At 35.7% G+C, this 24,916-nt stretch overlaps 1 protein-coding gene across 1 annotated transcript; it reads left to right on the top strand.

Moving 5' to 3' along the window:
- Positions 1-2,030: 2,030 nt before the first annotated feature.
- LOC149081245 (uncharacterized) lies at positions 2,031-23,382 on the top strand. The gene is made up of 5 exons (XM_089238078.1): positions 2,031-2,302; positions 6,454-6,482; positions 9,094-9,195; positions 14,641-14,764; positions 15,406-23,382. Exons 1-5 carry the CDS (start codon positions 2,254-2,256, stop codon positions 15,633-15,635), a joined length of 534 nt encoding a protein of 177 aa, XP_089094204.1. The 5' UTR covers positions 2,031-2,253; the 3' UTR covers positions 15,636-23,382.
- Positions 23,383-24,916: the final 1,534 nt, after the last annotated feature.

Below are 24,916 nucleotides of genomic sequence, written 5' to 3'. Positions count from 1 at the left end.
AAATATATGGTTCCCCTGTGTTCTAACTTCCAATTAAGAAGTTGTTGACCTGTATCTCCTAATGCCAATGAAAAAAATTTCATATTTCTAAGTGCAATGCACTGAGATATTCGAAAAATGGAGGAAATTTGTGAAAGAACGACGTTAAATGCGGGTAAAACGGTTTTTCGGCATTTAACGGTGTTTTCAAAATTTTATTTCATTTATTTTTAATAATGTGATCCTCACGCATTCCCAAGGGATCAGTTTCCCAAATTCCTTCAATTCGCATGGGCTAGTTGAACATTTGCCAAAGGTCCTACGATTTTTTTTGGCTGGGGGAAGGAATTGAGGGAGCAATTTTTAGTTGCTTTGGCGGGGGGAAGGGATTCATTCCACCTCTGTTTAATCTTCTGTAACTCGCCCGCATCTTTGAGTCGAAGGGGAAGGGCAATGTGCATAGGCGTTACGTTATTGAAAATATTGTGGGGTTTGAGCCCACTATCTTCATAAGTATTATGGCAGGGAAGTCTGGTCCTCCGGGCGCTGCCCTAGGAAGGTGCTGAGTTTACTCTTTTTCTGTTAAAATTATGGGGGGGGGGGGGTTGTGTGCCAAAAGAGATTCCTACTTGCGCCAAGCGATGAATACATTTTCGTTTCTTGTTGTGGTCCTAGCAGGGGTTCTTAACTTTTGTGCTAAACGGACCGTTTGTGCCGATAAGAGAAAGGCCAGGAACTTTTGCCAGTACAACATGGACATCTTCGCAGAACATAATAATGCACAGCAAATAATGACGTAAAGCAATTTATGTTTGTTTAAATGTCAATGTATTTGTTTCCTCATCTAAGCTCATGGACCTTTTGAAATTTTTGATGCACCTCTGTATTATGATTGGGGGGGAGGGCTGCCCGAGTCAATGGACCCAATACAGGACCCATACCCAGCATGTCTCCCACATCTGTCAGACCAGACACGACCCAGGCTGTGTCCCTTCCGAGATGTAAGCCTTTTACCCATGTGGGTTGGGTCGTGCTGGGGAGAGCCGGGCCGGGGGGGGGGCATCCCCGACCCTCTGACCAAGTGTCTTAGCTGCAAGCACGAAGCCTGATCTTTTAGGGTGTTCTCAAGGGGCGGCGGCAGCAGCCCCCACCCCAGGCAGCCATTTCCGGGGACGGGCCCGCAAATCCGAGCGACGACCGGGGGGGGGGCACCCAGACCCCCGAGACCCAATCCCAAAAATCTCCTGGGTGTTTTATTTATCTTGAGAATATTGGCTCCCACATCTAGCAACGGGGCCCTTAACAAAACCGTAGCGAGGAAGGGGGACTTGGGGGTGTCTGGTCCCCCGAAATGTGAGAAAATGTCTGAAAAAAGGGGAAGGTGGCCAAAATCTATTGTTCTATCACTTTGGTTCCCCCCCCCCCCCCGAAATGAAAGTGGTCCCCTTCCGAACGAAATTTCTTAGGTTCTTCCGGTGAGCCCGATCAGGTTCTTCATGGGCATGGGTGGAGATACGGGGGATGCTTTCCCCAGCCTGTGGACACTTGCTTGTTTTGACCAGGACTCCTGGTCAAAGTCGAACTGTGCTCCAACTAAAAAGGACAGTGACCGTGATACATCGGTCATAGGCGGCGATACATAACATACAACATAATTTGCCGATTATTAATTAGCAAAAAAGAAAAAAAAGAAATGGAAAAATTTTCTTCGAATTTTATATGGAAGCCAGTTTTTATGAAAAGGCCCATGTACTGAAAAAATAAGATTTCTACATTTTTCCTGTTTAAAGTTTGTTCGCATACATTTGCAATATGACACTATTCTTTTCCTTTCCAAATTTCTACTGAACCTGAACATCGTTACTTCTCTCTTTCTCGACTAATTTTTAATTCTGAGTAATAAAGATAATCAGATCAAATAAATGAAAAGAGGTTACTATAATAAACTATGTTGATGCCAGACGACAATACGACTGTCCTCCCTGTCCATGAAGGGCCTCCTCCCAATTCCCGCAGATTCTTTCGTACCTAACGGTGGCATCAATCATTTCTCAGTAGCATTTAGTAGGTGATTGATGACAGCAGCGTTTCGATGTCTCTTTCTCAGTAATGTTGATATTATAAGTTATCACCTCTACGACTAATTGATGAGTTTCTTTACTTGATGACCGGTGATTGAATTAATTGATCCCAAAGTGGTTTTTATCGGAGTCAAAGTGACATTGATTAAGACTTTGTAGTTGTTTTTTTATTATCCCTAGAGCGAATCTTAAAATGTTGAAGCGTTTACGACCGTTGGATTCTGTGGATGGGTATTATGAAGGTGAGCTGTGTTTCCACATCTGATATATTAAGTATTATAAATCTATCTCTTAATTCAGCATTAGATTCTTACTCTGTTCAGTATATTATATACTTGAATAGTTTCATTTGTACAGATCTAAAGTACTTGCGAAGAACTAAAGCTTCATATTACGACAAGAAGCTTAGAGCTCTCGACTTACATACATTTGTATGTCAAAAGTTAGACTAAATGATCCGATATCAATAAATTTTATCGTGTTAAAAGGTTTCGGGTTCGTTTTCCGAAGTGAGGGGAATCTATTTTCCCGATAGCTCGCCGATGAATCGGGCTTTAGGTAAACCTCAGATTCCCGCGTGCCAAAGTACGTGAGTTGGCATATTTCAAACATTTGGAGTCGTTGAAGTTCGAATCTTGATTTGGGAATGTGAAGTTGATGGCTTTTTCTCGCCAGCCTTATTTGTTGAAAAAAATTTAATGTTTTTAATGGTTTTTTATCAGCTTTAGGGTCTTGCTGTTGTTAACCCTTATCCATGAAAAACAATGTGGCAGAGCAAAGAAACGTCCCACTATATAGGCATATACCAAAGTTTGATGTCAAAAAGTCATTGATCCCCACACAATTGAGGGTGTGAGGGCTTATACGGGGCTTCAGTGGGATTAATATTACTTCGTTTTTTTTACACTATAAACTTTACTGTGGAGGACCAGTAAAATTATCAGTCTGGGGGGGGGGGCAGTTCTCATGGGAAGAAGTATTTTCTCATGATTTTTTTAAATACAAAAGTTTATATGTGACTAGAATTAGCATATTGACATTTCCTTAATAGCTGCCCATGAAATCAGGATTTAGGTAAACCCAACTGACTTCCCCAATGCCAGCATGTGTGAGTTGGCATAAAAACAAAAATCAGTTGTCCAAGTTAGAATCTTGATTCGATAATGTAAAGATTTTGGTCTCGCTAGCCTTATTTGGATAAAAAATTATTCTTTTTTATTCATTTTCATGAGTGGTAGGGTCTTGCTGTTGCTAACCCTTATCCAAAAAAGAATGTGTGGTAATGTAAAGGTAAATTTGCTCCACTGTAGGATTTTATCAAAGCTTGATGTCAAGAAGTCATTGATCCTTACACAAGGGAGGGCATGGGGCTTGCAAGGCTTCAGTTGGATCAGTATTATTATTTTGTTTTTGAACACTAAATTTAGTATGGAGTGTCAGTGAAATTCTGGGCCTGGTTGATCCCATCCCCACTTCCAATGGAAAGAAGTATTTTCTCATGCCATTTCTATTCAAATATAAATATTTGATAAGTTTATATTTGAGTAGAATTAACATGTTGGAGCAATTGAAACATTTTCATTAAAAACCTTCTCTATTCATATCATGAATTTTTGATTATAGGATTTTATTTTATATATAGGCCTACTTGAGTAGATAGTAGAATTATGCTGTTTCATATTCATAGGCCAGTGATTGATATCAGTGATTGTTAATTACATGTACAGTGAAACCTCCTAATAACGGAACTGAGGAAATATATCCATTACATAGCTACCAAGTCTTCCGAACCTACTCCATTTCCCGGACTCCCGAAAAATTCTTATGTCTCCCAAATTCCGGCCATGATTGGAAAATCCCTGGTTTTGTGAGAGAATAATTATTTCCCCTCAAGAATTTACTTGGAGAAAAAACATTTGTTTTTATCCCTTGAGATGAATGTCACCTTTATGATGTCTCAAGTGTAATGTAAATTATTGCCATTGTGTCAAATTACAAGAAATATTTCATTTTCCAGGGGGGGGGGATTTTCCAAATAACAAGTGTCAAGTTGGGCTTTCAACATCTCACATTGGCCAGTTGACTTGTATCTGCTTTGACCATATGTTCCGATTTGGGTCAGATTACAATTTTTTTTGTTGGTGAGATTTGATTTGAGAGTAGTTATGACAGAGACAGTCAAACTGCAGAGTACTGTTATATCGAGGTATTTATTTTTGTATGGAATTTGAATCCTTGCGAAAACCTCCTTAATAACCATTCTCTAAAGTTGGCAGCTATGCCATTGTCAGAGATGCCACTGGACTCAAATTTACCTGGGTACTGGGGCCCAGGTTATTGGCCAAATGTGGGGTTTTTTTTGTAGTAAAAGTGATTACCTCTCAAAAAAATTAAAGTGTGGTTTCTCTCCCCCCCCCCCCCAACCATCATTCACTGGTATCCCTGTGAATCATCAAATCATTTCTTAAAACATGTTCAATCCAAAGGTTCAACGAAAAAAAAATTAATTTACCAGCTAAATAACTAGGTTCTTTTACTTTCATTGTCTACTACTAGAGAACAGAATCTTTGAGTGTCCTTTTCTGAAATTCCGGGTATTTGATGCGTGTGGCAGCATCTTTGCATTATTGAGAAGCTGCCGTTGTTAAGAAGTTCAGTATTTCTGAGGGAAAAATTTCTGACTTCATGTGAAATTGTAACAATCCATACTATAAGTACTCAAAAGAAGCAGTTTTGGAGCACATTTTGCATTGAAACTGCATGAATTATAAAGATTTAAGCATGAACATTTTGAATGTGCACCCCACTTGTGAAACCCTGGAGCCGTTTACTGCATTTTGGGAATCACTGACATAGCAAGGATGGCAGGGTTTAAGAAAATCTTAGAATGCCAAAGAAATAGTAGTAGCCACTTTCATATAAATATGTACTGGAATTGGAAAAACAAGTAGACATCCAACCTTCAATCATTACCATTGTAGTATTTTGCTATGCTTTTCCCCATTTTTGCTTTTTTGCTAAAGGAATTTTTTTATCTAGCTTAAACCCTGAAGGGTAGATCTAGGGCTGTGCAGTTGCAATAAGGGTGACAAAGCAGTGGTAAAGGAGAAAATAATTGCAGAAAAAATAAGAAAGAAGTGTTTTTTATGTGGAATTTAAACTGTGAATTTGATACATTTGATCTAGATGGGAGTTTTGTGGTAATTTTTACTGATGCTGCTCATATACCGAGGCTCATATACATATTCTGCATTGGAGAGTTTGGGGATTCGGAATGAAAGAGCCATGAGTTTATTGATTTGAAATTTCTGTTGGGTGTCATCACTTTCTAACATGTCAATATCTGATGCATCTGATTCGGTTATACAGGATGAGCCAAACGTCAGTGATACATTTCATAATTCATATATTTGTATAATATCAATGAGCTTATGAAAGGGCAGTGTGGCAGTAAAGTAAACAATTTTTTCTCAAAAATGAAAAAAAAAGGGTTCAAAAATGCTTAACATTTCATGCAAAATTCATTCATTATAGATTGCACTCCATGAGTTATAATTGGTTAAAATTAAGAGATGAATCATACAAAGAATCAATACTTCATTACATACTATGGATACTGCAGATAATATTAGCAAATGCATGAACTGAAATAAAAGTAAAGTGAAGATACGAATTGCTTGGCCTACAAAGATGGTATATCCATCAAAGTGTAATGCTTGGTGAAAACAGGTTCAAACTCAAATGTGTACTGTTACAGTTTATGCCGAAATTTTACTTTTGTTTACATGTTTTGAGGTACAAGCAATGCATAAAATTTTGTACAATTTTTTTTAATACCCCAAAAGCAATGCTCGATCATGACATTGCAAACATCGCTAAGATGACAGTTTATTGATTTTGTATAGATTCTTTTAAACAAGTTATGTACTTTTGGAGCATCCTGTACATTACACATAACTGCTAAAATGTTTTGCTGATCTTTCCAATTATATTTTGAAAATTCTTTGTCATAGAATCAGTTTCCAATGGAGATATAGCTAAAATTTCAAGCATAAAAGCATGACAACAAAATGCTGAAAGGAAGAAGTTTACTACCTCAATTTAAGACCCAGTGATGCCCATCGCAATAGGCATCACGTTATCTTCATGTAAATGCTGAGGATAAACATTGTTATGTTCCCCTTCTCCCCTCCTTTATCTTGGTCTCACAGAGCACAACACTACTCACCATTTGGGGGCCAGTGATTTGTCCTTGATCCAAAGACTGTTCTCCCTCCACCTTTTTAAGAGCATGTATATATAAGATGCATATTGTATTTTTTTTCTGTCAGTTTCTTTTGTTTGAATGATAATGAGATTAGTAATATAAAATTATTTTTCCCCCCATTTTTAGATCGAAATAACAACTGGGATGATTGTAATGTAAGTACATTTTTATAATACATAGTTCATTGTATTTATTGCCAAAATTTAGAGTCAAGCTGAATACATCTAGAATACTTTTTTTCAGCTTGAATATTGACTCATTTTCTTGATGTTTTACTTTCATATATTCAAATATTTGGTTCTAGATGGTTATTAAAACGGCCCCAAATCAGCAATGGAAAAAAAATCAGGCAGCTAAGCCTTATATCATTGCTGAACAAATTGCAAAAAAATCTAAGCGGCACAAAAAAGTTTTTAGGCGCCGAAAATGTTTTTCACCCGGACAAAACGGTTCAAAATAATGCTTCTTTTGACTTTTCCAGGGTCTACTGACTCTTTCATGTTGACACGGATATGTTGCTATAAATTTGAACCATTTTGTGCTGCTAATTTAGTAACTATACAAAGAAAATTTTGGGTGCCAAATACCAATTTTTTTAGTTGCCATGTTGACTTGGAACCTGGGATTTGTCGAGTCCTGTCTGTCTTGTATAGGATTGTTTTGACGTTCGAAAAAAACAAGCTTCTGCTTATAAATTTCAAATGAGAATTATACAAATTACTAAATCATATTTTCTTGAATCGCAATTGATTGCGGTATTGAAAAACCAGGCCAGTGACACTCCTGGTTATAAAATATTTAAATGTTTTGTATTGTACACCCATGAGATGAAAGTAGATCTTCTCATTGCTTTGTTCAATGCTGTGTTTGGAACATTCAAAATGGTTGAGATCACTTATTTCTAAATTATTCTCAAATATCTTTCTTATTCTCTATATATAATTAAATTTTTCTGATTTTTATGCTACCAGATTGTTTTTTGCTATTATAAGAAAATTGGAGTAGAAAATACAGAAGCACTACTTGTCAGTAGGGGTTTGATACTTTTCTGAAAACAAAATGCTTAACCTGAGAACATTTAAAGCAAGGCCTGTAGTGGGGGATTTGGGGGTCTGGTTCTCCCCCCTCCCCCGAAATGTGAGAATATGACTGAAAAAAGGAGGGAAGGGAGGGGGGAAAGATTGCCAAATTTTTGTTTGATCACTTAGATCCCCCTCCCAAAATACAAGTGGGCTCCCCCTCCGAATGGAATTTCTGGCTACAGGCCTGCTTGAAAGCCACTTATTATATAGGAAACGAAAAACTTCAGTATTTTGGCGAAGCCCGAGTGGTGCAGTGGTAAGATGCTCGTCTTTCACTAAGGTCCACGAGTTTGAATCCAGTAGGAACATCAGAAATGAGTTAATTACCTACTGAACCTGGGGTGACCACCAATAGATGGCGCCTTCCATTCCCACTGTATTCCACTGGTTGGATATTGCCGTATTTAGCAGTAGGGAATCTTGCTGAAACTCAAAATGCCTGAAAGCTTTTCTCCGTTCACTGCTGAAAGGATTATGGGAGAAAAGATATGAAACTCCCCTCCCATATATATCCATTACAAAGGTGATACAGATATTATATTCCCCCCCACCCCATGTTTTTGAGAAAAAAAAAAAGTCAGTTGGATTTGAAAAAAAAATGAAACCACCTTTGCACTGGCAATCTTGCTTGTGTTAACAGGTGAGATGTTTCCGTTTTTGTATTTTTTTTGCAAAGTATTGAAAAACACACTTTCATTTGAAAATACTTAATTCTTATTATATAAAATACAACAACGAACAATACATCTATTTCTTTACATTTATCAAAAGTGTGTTAGCAAAAAGCTTAAATATTGCATTAAGCAGTGTGCTCTATATAAGGAAATAAAGAAGACTAAATAATGTGATAAACAAGGTAAAGCAGTTGATTAGCATTAGATATTCCACATCTTGCTGCCATTCAGAGATAAATCGCAGATTTCTTCACATTTGGAGATGCCATATAAGGACAGTACCATATTAATTCAAGTAGGAAGACGTTTCACAATGTGACAGTCGAATGAGAAATAGCAATTGTTCAATGGCTTAAACTAGTGTAAAATTGAAAAAAGAAAATAAATTTATTGTATATGCAGTTGCTTCCAGGGCTTGACAAATCCAAGGTGCTATGGTGGAAAAAAAATGCTATTGACACACAAAATTGTGTGTCTCTGTGCATTTTTCATTGGCAATGAACATTTGAAATTAAAAGCCAACGTATCATTTTTGATATTAGTAGGTTATGGGCTTTGTGGCTGCTCCAGGACCATAAAATAAATCTGTGAATTCTATAGACAAATTTAAAAAAAGTGGCTTCATGAGTCAAAAAAGAAAAAAAAATTGAATTTTATTGACAGATTTTTATACACTGATCAGGTAAAAAAGACATTTGATTTTCACTTTGTGAAACATTAAATAACTATTATTCAATGCTTTAAACCTGGAGTAAAATTGAAAGAAAAGAAATTTATTTTTTATTTCTAGTTGCCTCTACGGCCTAAAAAATCTCAGGTCACCATGGTAATTAAAAAATAGGTATGGCGCCTAAAATTTTCTACATGTGATTACTAGCTCAGACAAAAGAAATACGCTGTATTTCACAGTGGGCTGTAACAGTCCACTGTGTTAGACTATATTGCACTGAGTGAGTTTTCTTTATGATTAAATTTATAAGGTCCATGCTAATTGCGATTTCCGTTTGCAGTTAGAGGAGCCGCCTGTTAAACAGCAGAGGACAAGCAGCAATCAGTTTCTGATGTTCTGTGACTTGATTTTAAAGTACGAGAAGTACACCCCTATCAAAGAGGTAAGTTCGCAACACCCATTGGGGCTCTTTCATTTCATGTAAATATTTTATTTGGTGTTCTAGAAAAATTTATCACAATGAGATTTTATCGAGCAGTTTTTTTAAAACAAAAAGAGAAATTGTCTGATTAATATGTTTTTTTACGGATAATATCAACAATAAATTTATTTGTATTCTGTAGCAAAACTGTGTTTGGGTGCCCCATTCGGTTCTAATAGAAAATGTATAGATAATAAATGTATTTAACTGAGATTTTGAGAAAAGTTCAATTGTAAATCAATTGCAGTGAAACCTCAATATAACAGTACTCTGCGGACCAAGAAAAAATATTGTTGTAGAGGGATTTATCGTTATATCGAGTATGCTTGTAGCGAGGTTTCACTGTATTTAAAATTTAGTTTATTGACATATGCTCGTTTTTAAAATTGATTTCCCAGAGTTAAAGGGAATTTATTCTGCAAATGAGAGCTCTTTAAGAAAATATGATTCAGCATACATAAAATGTTAAAGAAAGAACTGCCATACTTTGTAGTCTGTAAGCAGCAATACAGGAAAATAAGTTGAGGAAAAAATAAAATTTTCATAGAAATGCCACCATGCTGTGTGTAATTTTCATTAAAGTATAAAAAAAGGGCTAACAAAACAATAGCTTTAATGTAAATGAATTTAAACGTTAACATTGCTATCAACAGTTCTCACCGCCGCCAGTTCAATACTCGGCACGCAACTTATATATTAATTGTTCCCATTTTTACGCTGATTTAAATGAAAAAAAAATATTGATATGCAGAAAATAGAATGATATTAGTTCTACCATACAATCCCCATCGATCTGCGAAGTCAGGGAAATGAAAAATATCAGGGGAACTCTGAAACTGTAAAATATTTGGAAAAAGTCTGGGAAATGTGCAAATATAAAAAGTTCGATGGAAGGAAAAAAAACAAATTCAAAATTTGCAAGGTTAAGATTTTGAATATTTCTTCTGGAGTTTTGGTCAGGGAAATTATATCAAGCAGATTTTGCTGGGAACCCTGTATTAATAGGAAGATGTATAGACAATACACACGATAAATGAGTTTGAAGGTCTAATATCAAGCAATCTCCCATGTTTGGCCCCGTGCCAGTCGTGTGGTGGGGGTGAAGGAGTCCCATCGTGAAGACCCAGATTTGAACTCTACTGGCGGGGCAGTGGTGGTTGGCTGAAGTTGGTTTTCTGCGATTCCCAACTTTGGGGCGTGAATGTGAGTCAATATCCACCTTAAAAAGTCTCGAGACAGAGAGCAATAGTTCTACAATGGTAACAAACATTTCATTGATTACATTTCACTCATAGTTTGAAAAAATAGATGGCAGCACTAAAATTTAAGTAAAGTGCTAGATACACATGCACACATCTGGCACTACTTACTCCATGGCCATAACTAGGATTTTTGCCGCCCCCCACAACTTTAAAATTAGATAATTTTATAATGTTTTCTTTGTTCCCACCTAAAGCTACTGCTCTCTAAAATTTGCTGCCCGGGGCAGTTGCTCCCCGTGCCCCCCTCTAGTTACAGCCCAGACTTATTTGGTTGTAAATTGCCCCTGGCGACAGACCTGAGTTGTGCTCTGTTTTAAAGAAAGAAAAAGTGTCTTAATTTTGGACATCTGATTTCGTTCTTTTTGAAAGAAGACAGACAATTTCATTCTTGAAATGGTTTTTCATAAAGTTTCTCTCTCTCCACTTCTATCTTTTGTGCGTTTACACTTTGACCAATCAGAACTTATGCATATGTTACTGTATATGTGATAAATCTGATGATTATGCATAATTTCTGATTTATTACATTTACCGTAATATGGCTATATATTAAACAAAACTGTTTTGAATTAGTTACACGAACCAAAAATTAACTTAAGCTATGTAAGCTGTGGCTTTATTGTAGGAAGTTACAATATTAAAAAATGTTGCTTTGTATGAAAAATTGGATGTGCTAAAAATTTTTCTCAGAGTATGTGTGTGTTATGTTTTTATTTCGTCTACTTTCTTCATGTATGATGCCTATTAATGATAGTGTGTGTATGTGTTGCATCAAAGTTTCTCAGCGAATTGCATGAATGAGAATGAATGATATGCTGCTATTGCTGAGACAGCAACTCGTGGGTTTTCAGCAGCTTGTATATGAGATCATCATCATGATGGCATAAATCATGATTTGGTGAGTCTCCAACATTTTTTTTTTATTTTCAAGGAGAAAATCTCTGATGTTTAATGTGTTACTAGTTTTTGCTATTTGCAAATATGAGTTGATCATAAAATAATTTCCCTTATTTGCAAGCCATGTAGCAACTGTAGTTTTTTAAAAATCAAAATGAAATATGAGAATCTGGTATTGCACTGCATTCCTTTGAGGGGAATGCTGACATAATTTTATGCATTTCCTTTTTTTATTATTAATATTTGGCTTGGTATTTTCACTGGTACAGTATGGGTTGGGGCCTCAACTGTCTGAGCTGATGTGGACTTGACCCATCAGTTCATGCATAGCCAAAAATTTGGATAATATGAATTTTTAAAATTTTACAGTTTAATAAAACAAAAAAGACAAATGATGGTAATTAAGTTGGCCTCGAGATCACTTTAAATCACTGTAATTGCTGCAAAAATTTAAAAATACAGTAAGACCTTAGTAAGTCATCATTTCGGTTAAGTTGTCATTTTTCTTTGGTCCCCATCCAGCTTTTATATATAATGTTCCCTCTGATTGAACTCTTTGTTACTCATTGCTAATTTGGGTTAAGTCATCACTAGGGCTCGGATTTCTATGTCTTTGCATATTTTGCTCTTTTTGTGCAATAGAGCATATTTTCAAAATTTTAAGGAATATCTTTCATATTTCATAATTTTTGATGAAAAGTAAATTTTCTCCTTGCTATTCCAATCCCATTTCAGGCTGGTTTTTGCAGTTCCTGCCTCTGATGAGAGCTCTTAGAGCTAGGATTTTTATGCACTAAAAATGGAACGTCATTGCTGATTGGTGAAAAATTATGAAATTCAAGTTATTCAACCAATTGGCAATGACATTGAATTATTAGAGCATAAAATACTAGCTTTTCAAGGACACTGGTATGTGCCGTAAATAGATTAATCATCTGAATCGGTGTCGGTAATGGTAACTTGTGGGAAAAATTTTGGCTAAAATTGATAAATGGGGGTGGATGGAATTTTTTAGTGTTTGTGAGAAATTTTGAGAGTTTTATCAAATGAAAAGAATTATTTTTTTTACTTGTGTTTTTCTAAAGCTAAATACTCTACTCGACTAGGTATTTTTACCTACAAACAGATGGCAGTACATTAATTATGAATTCGTAGGGAAAACTTCCTTAAAAGAGAAATTTTAGCTCAATGAGATTCGTTAGTAAAGCAAAGAATTTCTGTTCATACAATAAGTAATGGTTCAAAACAGCTTGTGAGGGAAGATGACATAATTTCTATGGCTCCCTATAAACAATGAGCTTGATAACAGCACTGCTACTTGTTCAAAACTGACCATAAATGCCTTATGTACCAAAACAGAACAGCTCAAATAGCAAAAGTGATGCTGAGGAAGTTCATTCGCTGATAAAAAAACAGTTCTTGAAATGCTAGGTATTGTTTGAGCTGGACCTGATTCCTGTATGGGGCCCCCACCAGTTTAGGGCTCAAAATTTGAACAAAATATCTCCGTTAAAAAATCAGACATTTCCTCTCAAGTTGAGAAGGCCTTCTAATGTCTGCTTTGCCTTGCTCAGGTCCCCTCTCAAATCCTGTGTTCCCACTTACCTCATGAACTACTGATGCAGAATTCAAAGCATTAAAATTGAATGTGCCATGAATACATATGTAAAATAATTGATGTGCATTAATTGTGTTGTAAAGAAACTTTATTCATTCTAACAGTTGCTCTGATTAGTCTAAATTAAAAAAATAAATACAGTACTGCTATAAATCGTAAGTGTAACAGTGTATTTTATCATAATAAGTTGAATACTAAATGCTCAAAAAGATAAAAATTTCAGTTTTTTTCTCATGTAATCTATAAATTTTGCTAATACGTATTGCAATTTTAATTCATATTTTGATAAATATTATATTAGTTCAGATTCAAACAATTTCAACAAATTGGCACATTAAAACTGACAGCATTTTGCTTAAGCCATCATAATTTTTCGATAACTTGAGTGACGATTTATTGAGGTTTTACTGTATTAAATTTTAGAGTACATAGTTGACAAATTAAATGTATGAAAAAGTAAGAGCTTGCCAAATTTTTAAGAAATGGGCATATTTTTCTTTCTTACTTTTCCGTGATTTAGACTGAATTTCCTCTGTTCTGAAATTTTTGTGTTCCCAGATTTTACAAATTAGTAATCATACATGGATAATTTTGGACACGTGCTAAATGTTTTAGTCATCGTGTGCCCAGTATTTGTGTAGTCTTAACATGAAGATACACCAAGTAAAGTACTGTTCTTGCAATTTAACAGGGCCAGCAAAATGGCGATTCACCATGACCTATAGTTTGATAGGACTCATTAGTTTTATATATTTTTGTGTGAGTTTGTCGTCACACAAAGAGTTTTGTATGTTTGTCGATTATTTCAAAAATGAGTTTTTGGAAAGCACTTTTGTTAACCAAAAACTCTGGGGCCCTACTGTAAATAATTTTTTTATACTACATAGCAGATAGTTTCTATGAATATTCATTATTGATTGGATATTTAATAATTGTTTTTATATATTTTGGTATTTTCTGATATTTTAGTGTAAATTCATTTTCATGGAATATGTTTCATTTTTCCTCTAAAGTAATGAATTTTTTGACATGTGAAAACTTTTTTTTTAACATTTTTTGTTGAAATTTGGTTTCAGAATGCAATAGAGTTGTTAATGAGCTTTTATTCTAAACAAATAGCCTATAGAGAAATCTGATTTTTTTTTTCAGTATAATTTTTTTTATATAGGAATGGCGCAGCCTTTTTGATTTATTATATGATGTAATTACCAAGGTTTGACAAATGAAAAAACAATTTTTAAGCACCATCCAAATTTCTTAAGAGCTAAAGTATGATTTTTTTAAATGAAAAAGACCCCTAAATAATTTTTTTAACTTCCAAAACTCCAAGACATTGTTATGAAATCAAAAAAAAAAAAATTAAAAAAAAAAAAATTAAAAAAAAAAAAAAAATTGTGTCACCCATCATAGACTGTAATCATATATATTCAATGTGTATAGAAAATTTCCGGCAGCAATACATGTTTTCTAGTTACTCTGGCACTTGTCGAACCCTGGTGATTGCTAAAATTATTTTTCTGCAGCTTAATATATAACTTTTAAGAATCAAGGGGAGTCACTTTAAATGACATTTAATGTGTTAGAAATTGTTTGCATTCTCATTTATTCCAAAATATTTTTTGTTTCTAGGATGAAAATGGCAGCGTGTACTCATCTGATAGTTTGGAAAGAACCCAGAGTTTTTCTACTGAGAGCAACAGTAGTTTTGCTAGCTCGAATGGAAGTGGAGATAGACCAAATGAAGCAGAAGCTGGTAAGGATCTGTTTCTTGTTATTGAGAATTTTTTTGATCATCAATTATTTTTTGTTTATGAACATTGAAATCATGCAGTTATGTTTAGTGTCGGTCGTGTGGTCATAATGACGGACTCACATTGCGAAGACTTGAGTTCTATTCCCACCGTTGCCAGGGACGAGGGGGTTGGCTGAAGTTTGTGTTTTCTGTGGTTCCCAACTTCATGTGAATGTGAGCCTATCTCACCATTAAAAAGTCTCGTCACAGAGAGCAACAGGCTTAGACGGTACAAATCTTCAATCATTACACTTCTATCATAATTTGAAAAATAGATGGCAGGTGGCAGCACTATAACAAGCATAACGCAGAAACAAACCATGTTAGGTTCACAACACCCACACACATTCCAACATGTACCAATTCATTAGAACCTCTACAGAGGAATATGGACGAGGTGCATCAAGTGATAGTTAAAGAATTAGAACAGCACACTCTGACAAATACAATGACATTTAAGTGGTTTTGACCAAAGCACAACTCCATTTCATGTGATTCAGTTTTTTTCTCAGTTTTACTAGTGTCGATTACGATGCTTGTGCAATCAATTTCTTAAATGTTCTTTTTGCAATACCATTAAATAATTTTTATTTCCTTTTAAGATGATGATTCTTGGGATCTCATCACGTGCCATTGCATGAAGCCATTTGCCGGACGTCCTATGATCGAATGCACAGAGTGCCAAACTTGGGTCCACATGTCTTGTGCAAAAATCAGGCGAAATAACATACCTGATGACTTTGTGTGCCAGGTTTGCCGTGAAGCAAAATCTAGTACGCGCCGTTCTGAGCGCATACGTGGTGATGAACCACGAAGGGTTCCGAGTACATGAATTCTCTGTGTGCGTGTGTGTGCTTGTCCACGTATGTACATGTTTAATTTGTAAATATATATATTTTTTTGCATTTGTTAAAAATGTTTTAACGTTTTATTATTATTTTCGAGTGTTTTGCCAACCATTTTAAGATATTGTGTGTGTGCTTTTGGTTGTAAAATAATTTTTAAGTGTTTTTTTTTTTTGAATTAGGAAACAAAAACGAGCTTCACAGATTGAATTGCTCCTTGTTTTATGCTTGTCATGTGTTAGGATTTTTTGTTTTTAAAATCATTTTGACGCTCAATGGTTTATTTAGAAGCAGTTTTTATTTTTACTTTTATGCAAAAGTTAATTCAATTGGGAATGTGCTATATATCTTTCTCATTGTGGATATTATGATTAGTTGTGTGCGTGTGTGGTGTACATTGTAATGAAAAGTTTGTTACAAGCGTATGAAATTTTATTTGTTATTATCAAAGGAGAAAACAGCCGTATTTCTCAGAGTGAGCAACCACATTGCTGAAAATTTCTCAGCATGCAATTTTACTTCAACATCGTTTTTCCTCATATTTTCCTGGGTATGATCCATACATAAATTTTACTGTGCTACTCTGAGAAAAAAAACATTGCTGGAGGGCGTATGAGTTGCATATATAGTGGTTGTCTTTATGAATAAAAATAAAATATTCAGTAGCCATAACTATGAACTTTAGGGGGGGAAATGTGATTTTGCCACCCTCTCCATTGTAAAATGTAAATGTTGTCATGGCAAGGGAGACGCGAGTGGCAAAAGTTTGAGAACCACTGCTTTACATGCAGTACCGTGAGCAATAGTATTTCAATGACTTCTGTCATCGAGCACTCTTAATTACTTCAAGCAGCACCATAGTGCTTGTGAGCAACAGGTTTAAGGTGTTAATAATCTTGCAAAGTTTATTTGTTTCACCCTCTTCCAAAAATAATTTAAAAAATAAATAGAATTATCCCTTCTTGATAAAGCGAGACTATAATATCCTATGTTATATCTGTCATTTCTAACCTCCCCCGGTCCGTTTGTCCCAAAAATCAATATTGCCCCCCCCCCCTTTTTGAAATGGTAGACGTTATGTGAACCAGGTTTTTTCAACTGTAAGGATTTGAAGGGGACTTGAGTCGTTTTACTGTGTCAATTTTTTTTAATGAATTATGAAAAGTACTTGGTTAATCTGGGTCTTACTGTAAATAGCCCCATCGGTGTAAATGCCACAAGCCTTTAAAATTACATTTTAAAAAACATAAGTGTTGTGAACCTCATCCTGAGAAATACGGCACTACTCCAATTACATGGAGTCATTCAGGAAGTTGTGAAACTTGTATAGAGTCATTTGTTATGATGTAAAAAATGTTCTTACAAAGCTGAGCTTTACTGCAGTTTCCAGTGATGATGAGGATCGAGACTAGACTCTGAGGGTTTGTTAAAATAAAAATCTCCCATGTCGGAATGAAATTTTTGATGATTCACTTGGCATGGCATCTTTCCGTTACTTGTTCATCATAGCCACACTCATAGTAGACATGAGTTAATCTAATAATGATTTATTATGTTTACTCGGTTTTGTGTCAACATGTCTCCAGTGATGCTTAGATTTAAAATTTTTTGATTTTTATTGTGATTTTTTTTTTGTGTAACTATGAAATTGCAACTTTCTGCTTGTATATATATATGTTGTATTAGTTTTTATCGAGAGTTGCCAGAGCACGTGCGATTGTCCTTGCTCTTGAGAATTACGATGGAAAAAATATTGTTGGGAGAAGGAATTTTTTTTTTCTCTGTCGTAGTTGAAAATTTTCTCTGCAGATTTTTAAACCACAAATAACCTGTTATAATGAAAGCTGTTTAAAATGCACATGCTGTTTCAGGATGTGCTCTCACCGATTTTCTTCATTGTACCCTGTTTTATTACCAAAAATACTGTCTTTTAGTTAATTTCCATCGAAACCTACAATGAGTCCATTGATACAAAAAACATTAATAAGTAATTTTTAGTAAGAATAGGTGTCTGCTGTCTGGCGTGTCAGACTTTTGGATCGTCAGATCTTGGTTCGAAGTCCTGACTGAAGTGTTGGTTTTTTTTGTTGATCATCCTAACGCTAGATATAGTTCCATTCAGTTGTAAAGTGATGGCAATGTGACATAACCAACACCAAGTGTTGATTATTTGGATATTGGATCAATCATTATGAAATTTTCATGAAAATTATTATTTTTTTTATAATAACGTGATCCACACGTATTCCCAAGGGATCAGCATGATCCGTCCAGGGAATTTGTTAGTGTTAGTAAACATCCATGCCGGAACTAGGATTCGAACCTAGACCTGCACAGTTAGAAGCTAGTTCCCTAACCACTCGACTGCCAGGCGGCGATATGCAAAAAATGATTTGCTTAATCATTTTTGAGATACACTGTTTGGCTTCGAATTAATGTTGGCTTTTGATTTACGATGAAACACGTTGCAATTCTATTTTTCAGGATCCAGTAAAGTTTTGTTGTACAGTAAGCAATATTCTGACTCATGTTCCCTCAACTTTCATCAAACTGACATTTATGTCATCAAGTTCCTAAATTCCTGTTCTAGTAATTTCTTGCCAATAGATGGTGCTGCAAAATTCAATATTTAATTCTGTCATTCAGGTTGATAGATGGCACTATAAAAAATTAATTCCTTATTGTATGGCCTCTTTATAGTTAGCCATTAGTGACAGAGGCTCTCAAAACAGTTACCATCTTTATAGTATGCCATTGACCAATAGAGGAGCTCACACCAAGCTGTATGGCAGTATTTCTCAACTTTTTTGATATTGCGGACCCCCTGTTTATCAAAGCTCAATTTTGAGCGACCCGCTTCCCCTCAAAAAATCCAAAATGCATTTTCAATAATTGGATTCACATAAAAAATTGAAGTAATAAATTACAATTTCATAGCACTAAATGTGTCATTGTCACAATGATAGAAAAGATGATCTCACTGACCCCTTGTAAAGTACTTGAAAAACACTTCTGTATGGCTTCTTTATAGTTTGCCATTGGCAACAGAGGTTCTCGCAAACAGTTGTCCACTTTCTTGCTGACAAGAGGGGGGGTGGTGGTGTGTGCACTCAAGACTCATCCCCCTCATTCTCGGCTCTCATTGAGCTTTGGGAGGACGTTTTGAAATGAATTCCAATGAGAGAAATGCATTAAAAAAAAAAAGAAAGAATGAAAACAATCTGTGAATTTACCTCCTTTCTTCTGAGAAGGGCAGGGCATTACCAGAGAAAATATTTACCCTTGAACCTATACCATCAGTCTTGGAATGAACTACTGATGTAAGTTATTTTAACAGTATTTGGATGAGATTTTATGATCGCATGCTTTGAGAATGTATCTGAATGTTTCAGTTAGAAAGATGGCATTTGGAAAAAAAAAGGAAATTCAGACTTTGAAATGTGTTACACAATGTAACGGGAGAATTTTTTACTGAAGTATTGCTCGTGCAATCGACATGTGTATTGAAATTTAATGCAGAAAAAAAAGTGCAATGGTTAATCAAGAAATTTGGATAGCTTTCGTGACTGGCGTCATTCATTGTAAGTAGATTTCAGCCCCTCGAAACATGTTCCCGTGGAAGCGTGTTTCATCAAACAGCATATATTTTACGAGCATGGTTTTCTTTACTTGGAATCCATCCGCAGTTGTGCAATGGTTGATTAAGATTTTGAAAAGAATCTGCACCTTTTTAATCTTCACCGCCTCACACTTTTATTTCAAAGTTGAATTTTTTAATCTTTCGCCTCTTTGTGGTGAATGTATTTGTATTCTAATCGGGAAATTGTAGGTGTATGTGGTATTGTGTAAATTTTTTTATTTTTTCCACTTCCCATTTATTATTGCAGTAGAAGAAATAAAAGGGGGAACGCACAAGGCTTGTGTTTTTTTTTCCTTAATACCAATAATAGAATATCTTTGTGTGTAACTAAAAATTTATTTTGAGACTATTTGTATATCGTGTTGTACTTGTATTTTTTCAATTTCTCGAACTGTACAAAATTATATATATTTTTTGAAGGGAGAAAAAAATTTTCAGATAATTTGCATCCGAATTCCAGTGCATTTTCATAGTGTGTAAATGTATGTAGTAGTAATGTAGTTGAGAATAGAAATAGTAGTCATCTGAGATGCAAAACTTTTTTTATATCTAAACTAAAAATTTCATTTCTGGTCTATGCTTTGGCCAAAAAGAAACAAAACAGTTGCACGTTCAATACTCTATCAGATCATTTTCAGCATGAACCACTTATATGGAACAATAAGTTTAATTAGGTGATGCCATATCTCAATTGCAGTCAAACCTCTTTATCTTGAATCGAAACTGACAGGACCAAAAAATTTTTTTTTTAGATAGGTTTTTCTGAGAAAGTTTTTTTTGCATAAGGGAAAGGAAAAACATGCCAAAAATTTTGATTAACAAAAACTATAATATAAAATTTTGCTACATACTAATTAAATTTCTTTTATTAAATTAATCAGTGTGTTTGCGCTTTTGCATATAGTGCAATAAACTATATGCAAAGGCATTCAAATGTTCTGTTTTCAATTTTTATGTACATATCTTATTTAAAAGAATCCGTGACCTTAGATTAATGCAGTTTTTTTGCTGTTTGAGCCTTCGCAGTCATTTATTCTACTATTCTACCACTCATCAACTCCGGTTGTATCGCCTTGTAGTAATTTACTACAGATTGAGTTGGATTGGAAATGAAGATGCCACCTATTGATGGTTGGCCCAAGATCGAACCCACAGACCTAACAGCAACCTTTATGGTGGTAGACGAGCATTGTGTCATCTATATTATCAAGAACTGCAAATAGTTCTGGGCCCTACCTTCTCAGTTTGCTTCAGAAAATAGCTATGTATTTTCGTTAGCATTCTTTACTGATACCTTTTTTTTTTTTTTTGAATTTCTCTGGACCATCTCCCATGTTTTTGTTACCTGAGTCGGCCATACATTCAGCAATAATTTTGGTATTGGTAAACGGGGAGGGGGGGAGGGGTGTCCATCCATTTCCACATAATCGAAAAATGAAATATCAAGATTCAATTGTTTTTTTAGTAATTTTTATGACCCACCCTAATGTTCTGAAATTTCATCTCCAGCTTGTCCTAAAAATTGTTGGAATTCGAGTGAACCATCAGATTTGATCCATTGCTAGGCCTGCATTGAAGATCCAACCCATTCGTTTTGTTCAATGATAATACCAATATTCGAGGATGATGTCACTCTCTAATATCCATACGAAGGTTTTTAACAGCTGGCTGATGCGAAGATGAACTTTTAGAAAAGAGAAAATTCTTAAGACACCAATGACTAAGGCAAATACAATGAAATTCAAAAAAATCCTATTGCATTTTAACACCAATGGGTGTCGTCTTCAGAGGAAAAATATTTAACCACTAGTCACGCTGACCGAGTTTCCCACTTGGGTTGAATACCAATTGTGAAACTCGGTCATTGGTATTCAACCCAAATGGGAAACTCTGTCAGTGTGACTAGTGGTTGAATATTTTTCCTCTGAAGACGACACTCATTGGTGTTAAAATGCATTAGGATTTTTTTGTATTTTAGTGTATTTGCCTTATTCGTTGGTGTCTTCTTCATATTCTTGGGCAAAGTTGATCAACTCTTCCAAGAGAAACCTCAACTGAAAAAAATAAAAACATCTTCGCACCAGCCAGCTGTTACGGAGTGGGATAAGTCGTATAAGAGTCACCATCTGGGGTGATAGTGGCAGCAATTGTGAGCTTTGGCCTGAATTAGGACAGACTGTCCATGTACGGTCCCGTTCAATGCACACAAGCTCTAAGAAAAGATATTCTTTGCCTTTGTAGTTTAGAGTGTTCTAGGGTGCTCACCTAGCAAGTGAGAGGGTTCAATTCCCGGCAAGGGCAGTTGAATTTTCTCTTTCCTAAAAAATACATTTTTGCATCAGCCAGCTGTTACAAAAACTTTGTAATACAAATATGTTTATCAGTTTTGCGCACCTATGCTATGATGAACATAAGCCGATGCAAGCTCTTTGGGGGCTGGAGGAGGAGCTCCTCTCTCCCTTGATTTTTTGCCTATGCCACTAAACGTTTCAAAGCGAACATTCTCCCCTCTCCCATCAATCATAGAATTCGCCTATGATTGTCATCACAATGGGTAGGATATTCGTGATAGTATTGCATTCTTGTCAGAAAAGAACCAGATTTATATGGGGAAGAAAAGAAATTTCTGTGTTTTCTTTTTACTGTTACTGTGGCTTGCACCTTGTATGTAGTTTTTTGAATCTGGTGATGAAAATGGATTTGATTTAGTACAGTAAATGTAAAGATTTCTATAGCTGGTAATATTAATCAACAATATAGTAGAGGTACAGAGTATTTGAGGTACAGAGTTTCAAGAAAGGTTTGACCGTATCTTCAAAACCTAACCCCGATTTCTACTAGACCGTTTTGTGGTTTCTTGAATGTCATTATAACTGAGTTTGACTGCATGTATTGTCACACCGAAGTTGTTTTTTTTTTCTATGATTAATGTCATGCATTAGCTACTATTCATTTAGAAGAATTATTGGCTAATGTTGCAATATTTAAAAAAAAATCTCTATCGTCACCTTATAATGAAACCTCATACATTAAAAATTCCCAACTTGACAGGAAGAGCAAAAAAGAAGAAAAGGATGGGACATCCCGATGAATAACACACGAAAGGGGTTCCTATTTTTCTCTATCGAGAGCAAACCATTGCCGATTTTCTTCCCTGAAAAGCTGTTATAGGTGAAATATGTACGAGCTATGAGCTGTAATAGATAAGATACAAGGTTTCATTATAGGGTGACAAATGCCAGTTATAGCTATGAATATTAAAGTTTAGAATGTATCAATTTTCTTTGCACAAGTCTGTCTGGAAAATCTGAGCAGGTTTTCAGGCCAATTTTGTCACTACTATATCGAGCGTCCCGCTATGAAATTCGACCGCTTAAGGTTCACTGCATTGAAAAAATGCTACAAGAAATCTGAACAAAAATTTTAGGCAGTTTCCATCTGAGATGACAAACTATGATTTGTACCTTTTGAGGAGTGTCAGGATTTCTCATTTAATTGATCTAAGGTTCTTACAATTTCCGCTTCCATTATTCAGACAGTATCATTAATAAAATAGACATTTTTCAGCCATTGCTGTGTGGCAGTTACTGTCTTTGAGTATTTTAAGACGAGTCATAAGCTTTGCGAATCCAATTATATTAATTCAAGTTTTCTTGAGACAACAGTTTTTTCTGTAATCGCTGTTATTATATACTGACATTAAATTCTGCATTTGATACATCAAGTTATCGTTATGAGTTAGCTTTTTTTTTTTTTTTTCAATTATGAAATGTGCGGAATCAATTTTTTAACAAAAAAAGGTACTTACCGTGAGTCCCTGTTAGTTTCTGTCTTAACTGTGATTACATTATTATGTCGATACAGCAGAAAACAGAATGTAGTTGTGTTACTTTTTAATTCTGCGATTTGTATAATTGTTTTTTCTTCTCAATGCAATTTGTGGGAAGAATGTTGCCACACATGGATCCTTATGATAAATATATATTTAGAGCTGTGTGTGTCAATTTTTATCGCAGTTGAGAGTTAGTGTGGATTGTTGTAAAGTTCCATTGTAAATTGATTTGGCAACTGAATAAAAACTTTCTTGTTAAATATATGAGAAATAGCTGGTTTTTTTCCCCTTCTCCTATGTTTTGTTGAACAAGGGTTTTTAAAAATATAAATTTGATATTTCAACCGTTGGTGGCCATGATTTATACCGAGAGTGTCGACCTTTGGACAGTGCGGGGGGCCACTTCACTGATTTGAAAACAAGTGACCTGCAGCATATTTACAGATCTTTTAAGTGATAAGTGATTTGGGAATGAGCTGCGGGCCACTTGAGTGATCCAGAACTGTCCTGTGGGTAACTTGAGTGATGTGGAACTGTCACATGTCACTTAAATGATCTGTAAATGTGCTGGGGATCACACAAGTGCTCTGGAACTGTGCCACACTTAATGTGGTCACTTAAATGATTTACAGATCATTTAAGTGGACAGTTCCACCGTGCTACAGTTCCACATCACTCAAGTGGCCCAGAGCACTTAAGGAGCCCTTGATACATTGACAGATACCTTAAGTGACCCGCGACATATTTACAGATCACTTAAAGTGATCTGTAAATTAAGTTTACTCAAGTTACAGAGCACTTAAGATCACTGGGCCACTTGAGTGATGTGTAACTGTAGCACGGTCCACTTAAATGATCTGTAAATGTGTCGCGGGTCATTTGAGTGGTGTGGAATTGTGCCACACGTCACTTAAGTGCTCTGTAAATGCCCCACAGCCTGTGTTCTGGTAGTGCTCAAGTATTGTTCGGTGGGTCACTCAAGTGATCTGTAAATGTGCAGTTTAGTTAATTTTTATAAAAATTAGATTTGAGGTCACGGGCCACATCAGATGACTCCACGGTGCAGTTTCACATGGCTCAAGTGATGCACTGCCCATTTCCAGATCGCTTAATGACTCCACAGTATATTTACAGATCATTACGCTTATCGAAAAATAAATGGCAGATGGCAGCACTATAACAAGCATTACACAAACTTACTTCACGATAGGTCAACGGTAAAGGAGGAGGATAGAGAAAAAAATGACCAGAGGGGTTCTGAAATGTAAGGGTGTAATGAAACTTTTCCGCAGAAAACTTTTTTTAAAGAGAGAGAAAACGCGCGGGGGGGGGGGGGGAGAGAAAGGCAACGGACCACAATCAGCAGATCGAGGTGAAAACAGACTTGCTTGTTCAAGTCGCGCACCTCGCTGAGTGACCTTTCCATTTAGTCTCGCTCCTCTGGTAAGTGCGACGCAGAACGAAACAATACAACTGTTTTCGTCGCTAAGCTCTATAACACACTCCCGCACCTTTTGGTCGTCCCACAACGTGAGCGGCCTTACTTGCGCTCAGAGATGGCGGATGAGTCAGTCTGGGGATTTCAAGGAGCCCTACCCAAATCTGTTTGCCTGAATGGGAAGAAATTTGGTTTTGGGGCAAATAAAGACATGGGAAGGTGCAGGATTTGCGAAAAAAAAAAAGTTTCAAAATTCGGACCTGTGTGATCCCTCAGCTCTCAATTTAATGAAAGCGGATAGGCATACATTTGGAATCAAAAGATAGAGAGACCAATGAATCAGAAGACTCCTCTGGAT

This window comes from Pholcus phalangioides, unplaced genomic scaffold, assembly GCF_987345545.1.
Source record: "Pholcus phalangioides strain wild (caught in Gottingen) unplaced genomic scaffold, Ppha-v1.0 ptg000010l_1, whole genome shotgun sequence".
In the NCBI taxonomy this organism is placed as follows: Eukaryota; Metazoa; Arthropoda; class Arachnida; order Araneae; family Pholcidae; genus Pholcus; species Pholcus phalangioides.
Note: the sequence above shows the minus strand (reverse complement) of the source record. Positions and strands in the feature narration are given on the sequence as shown.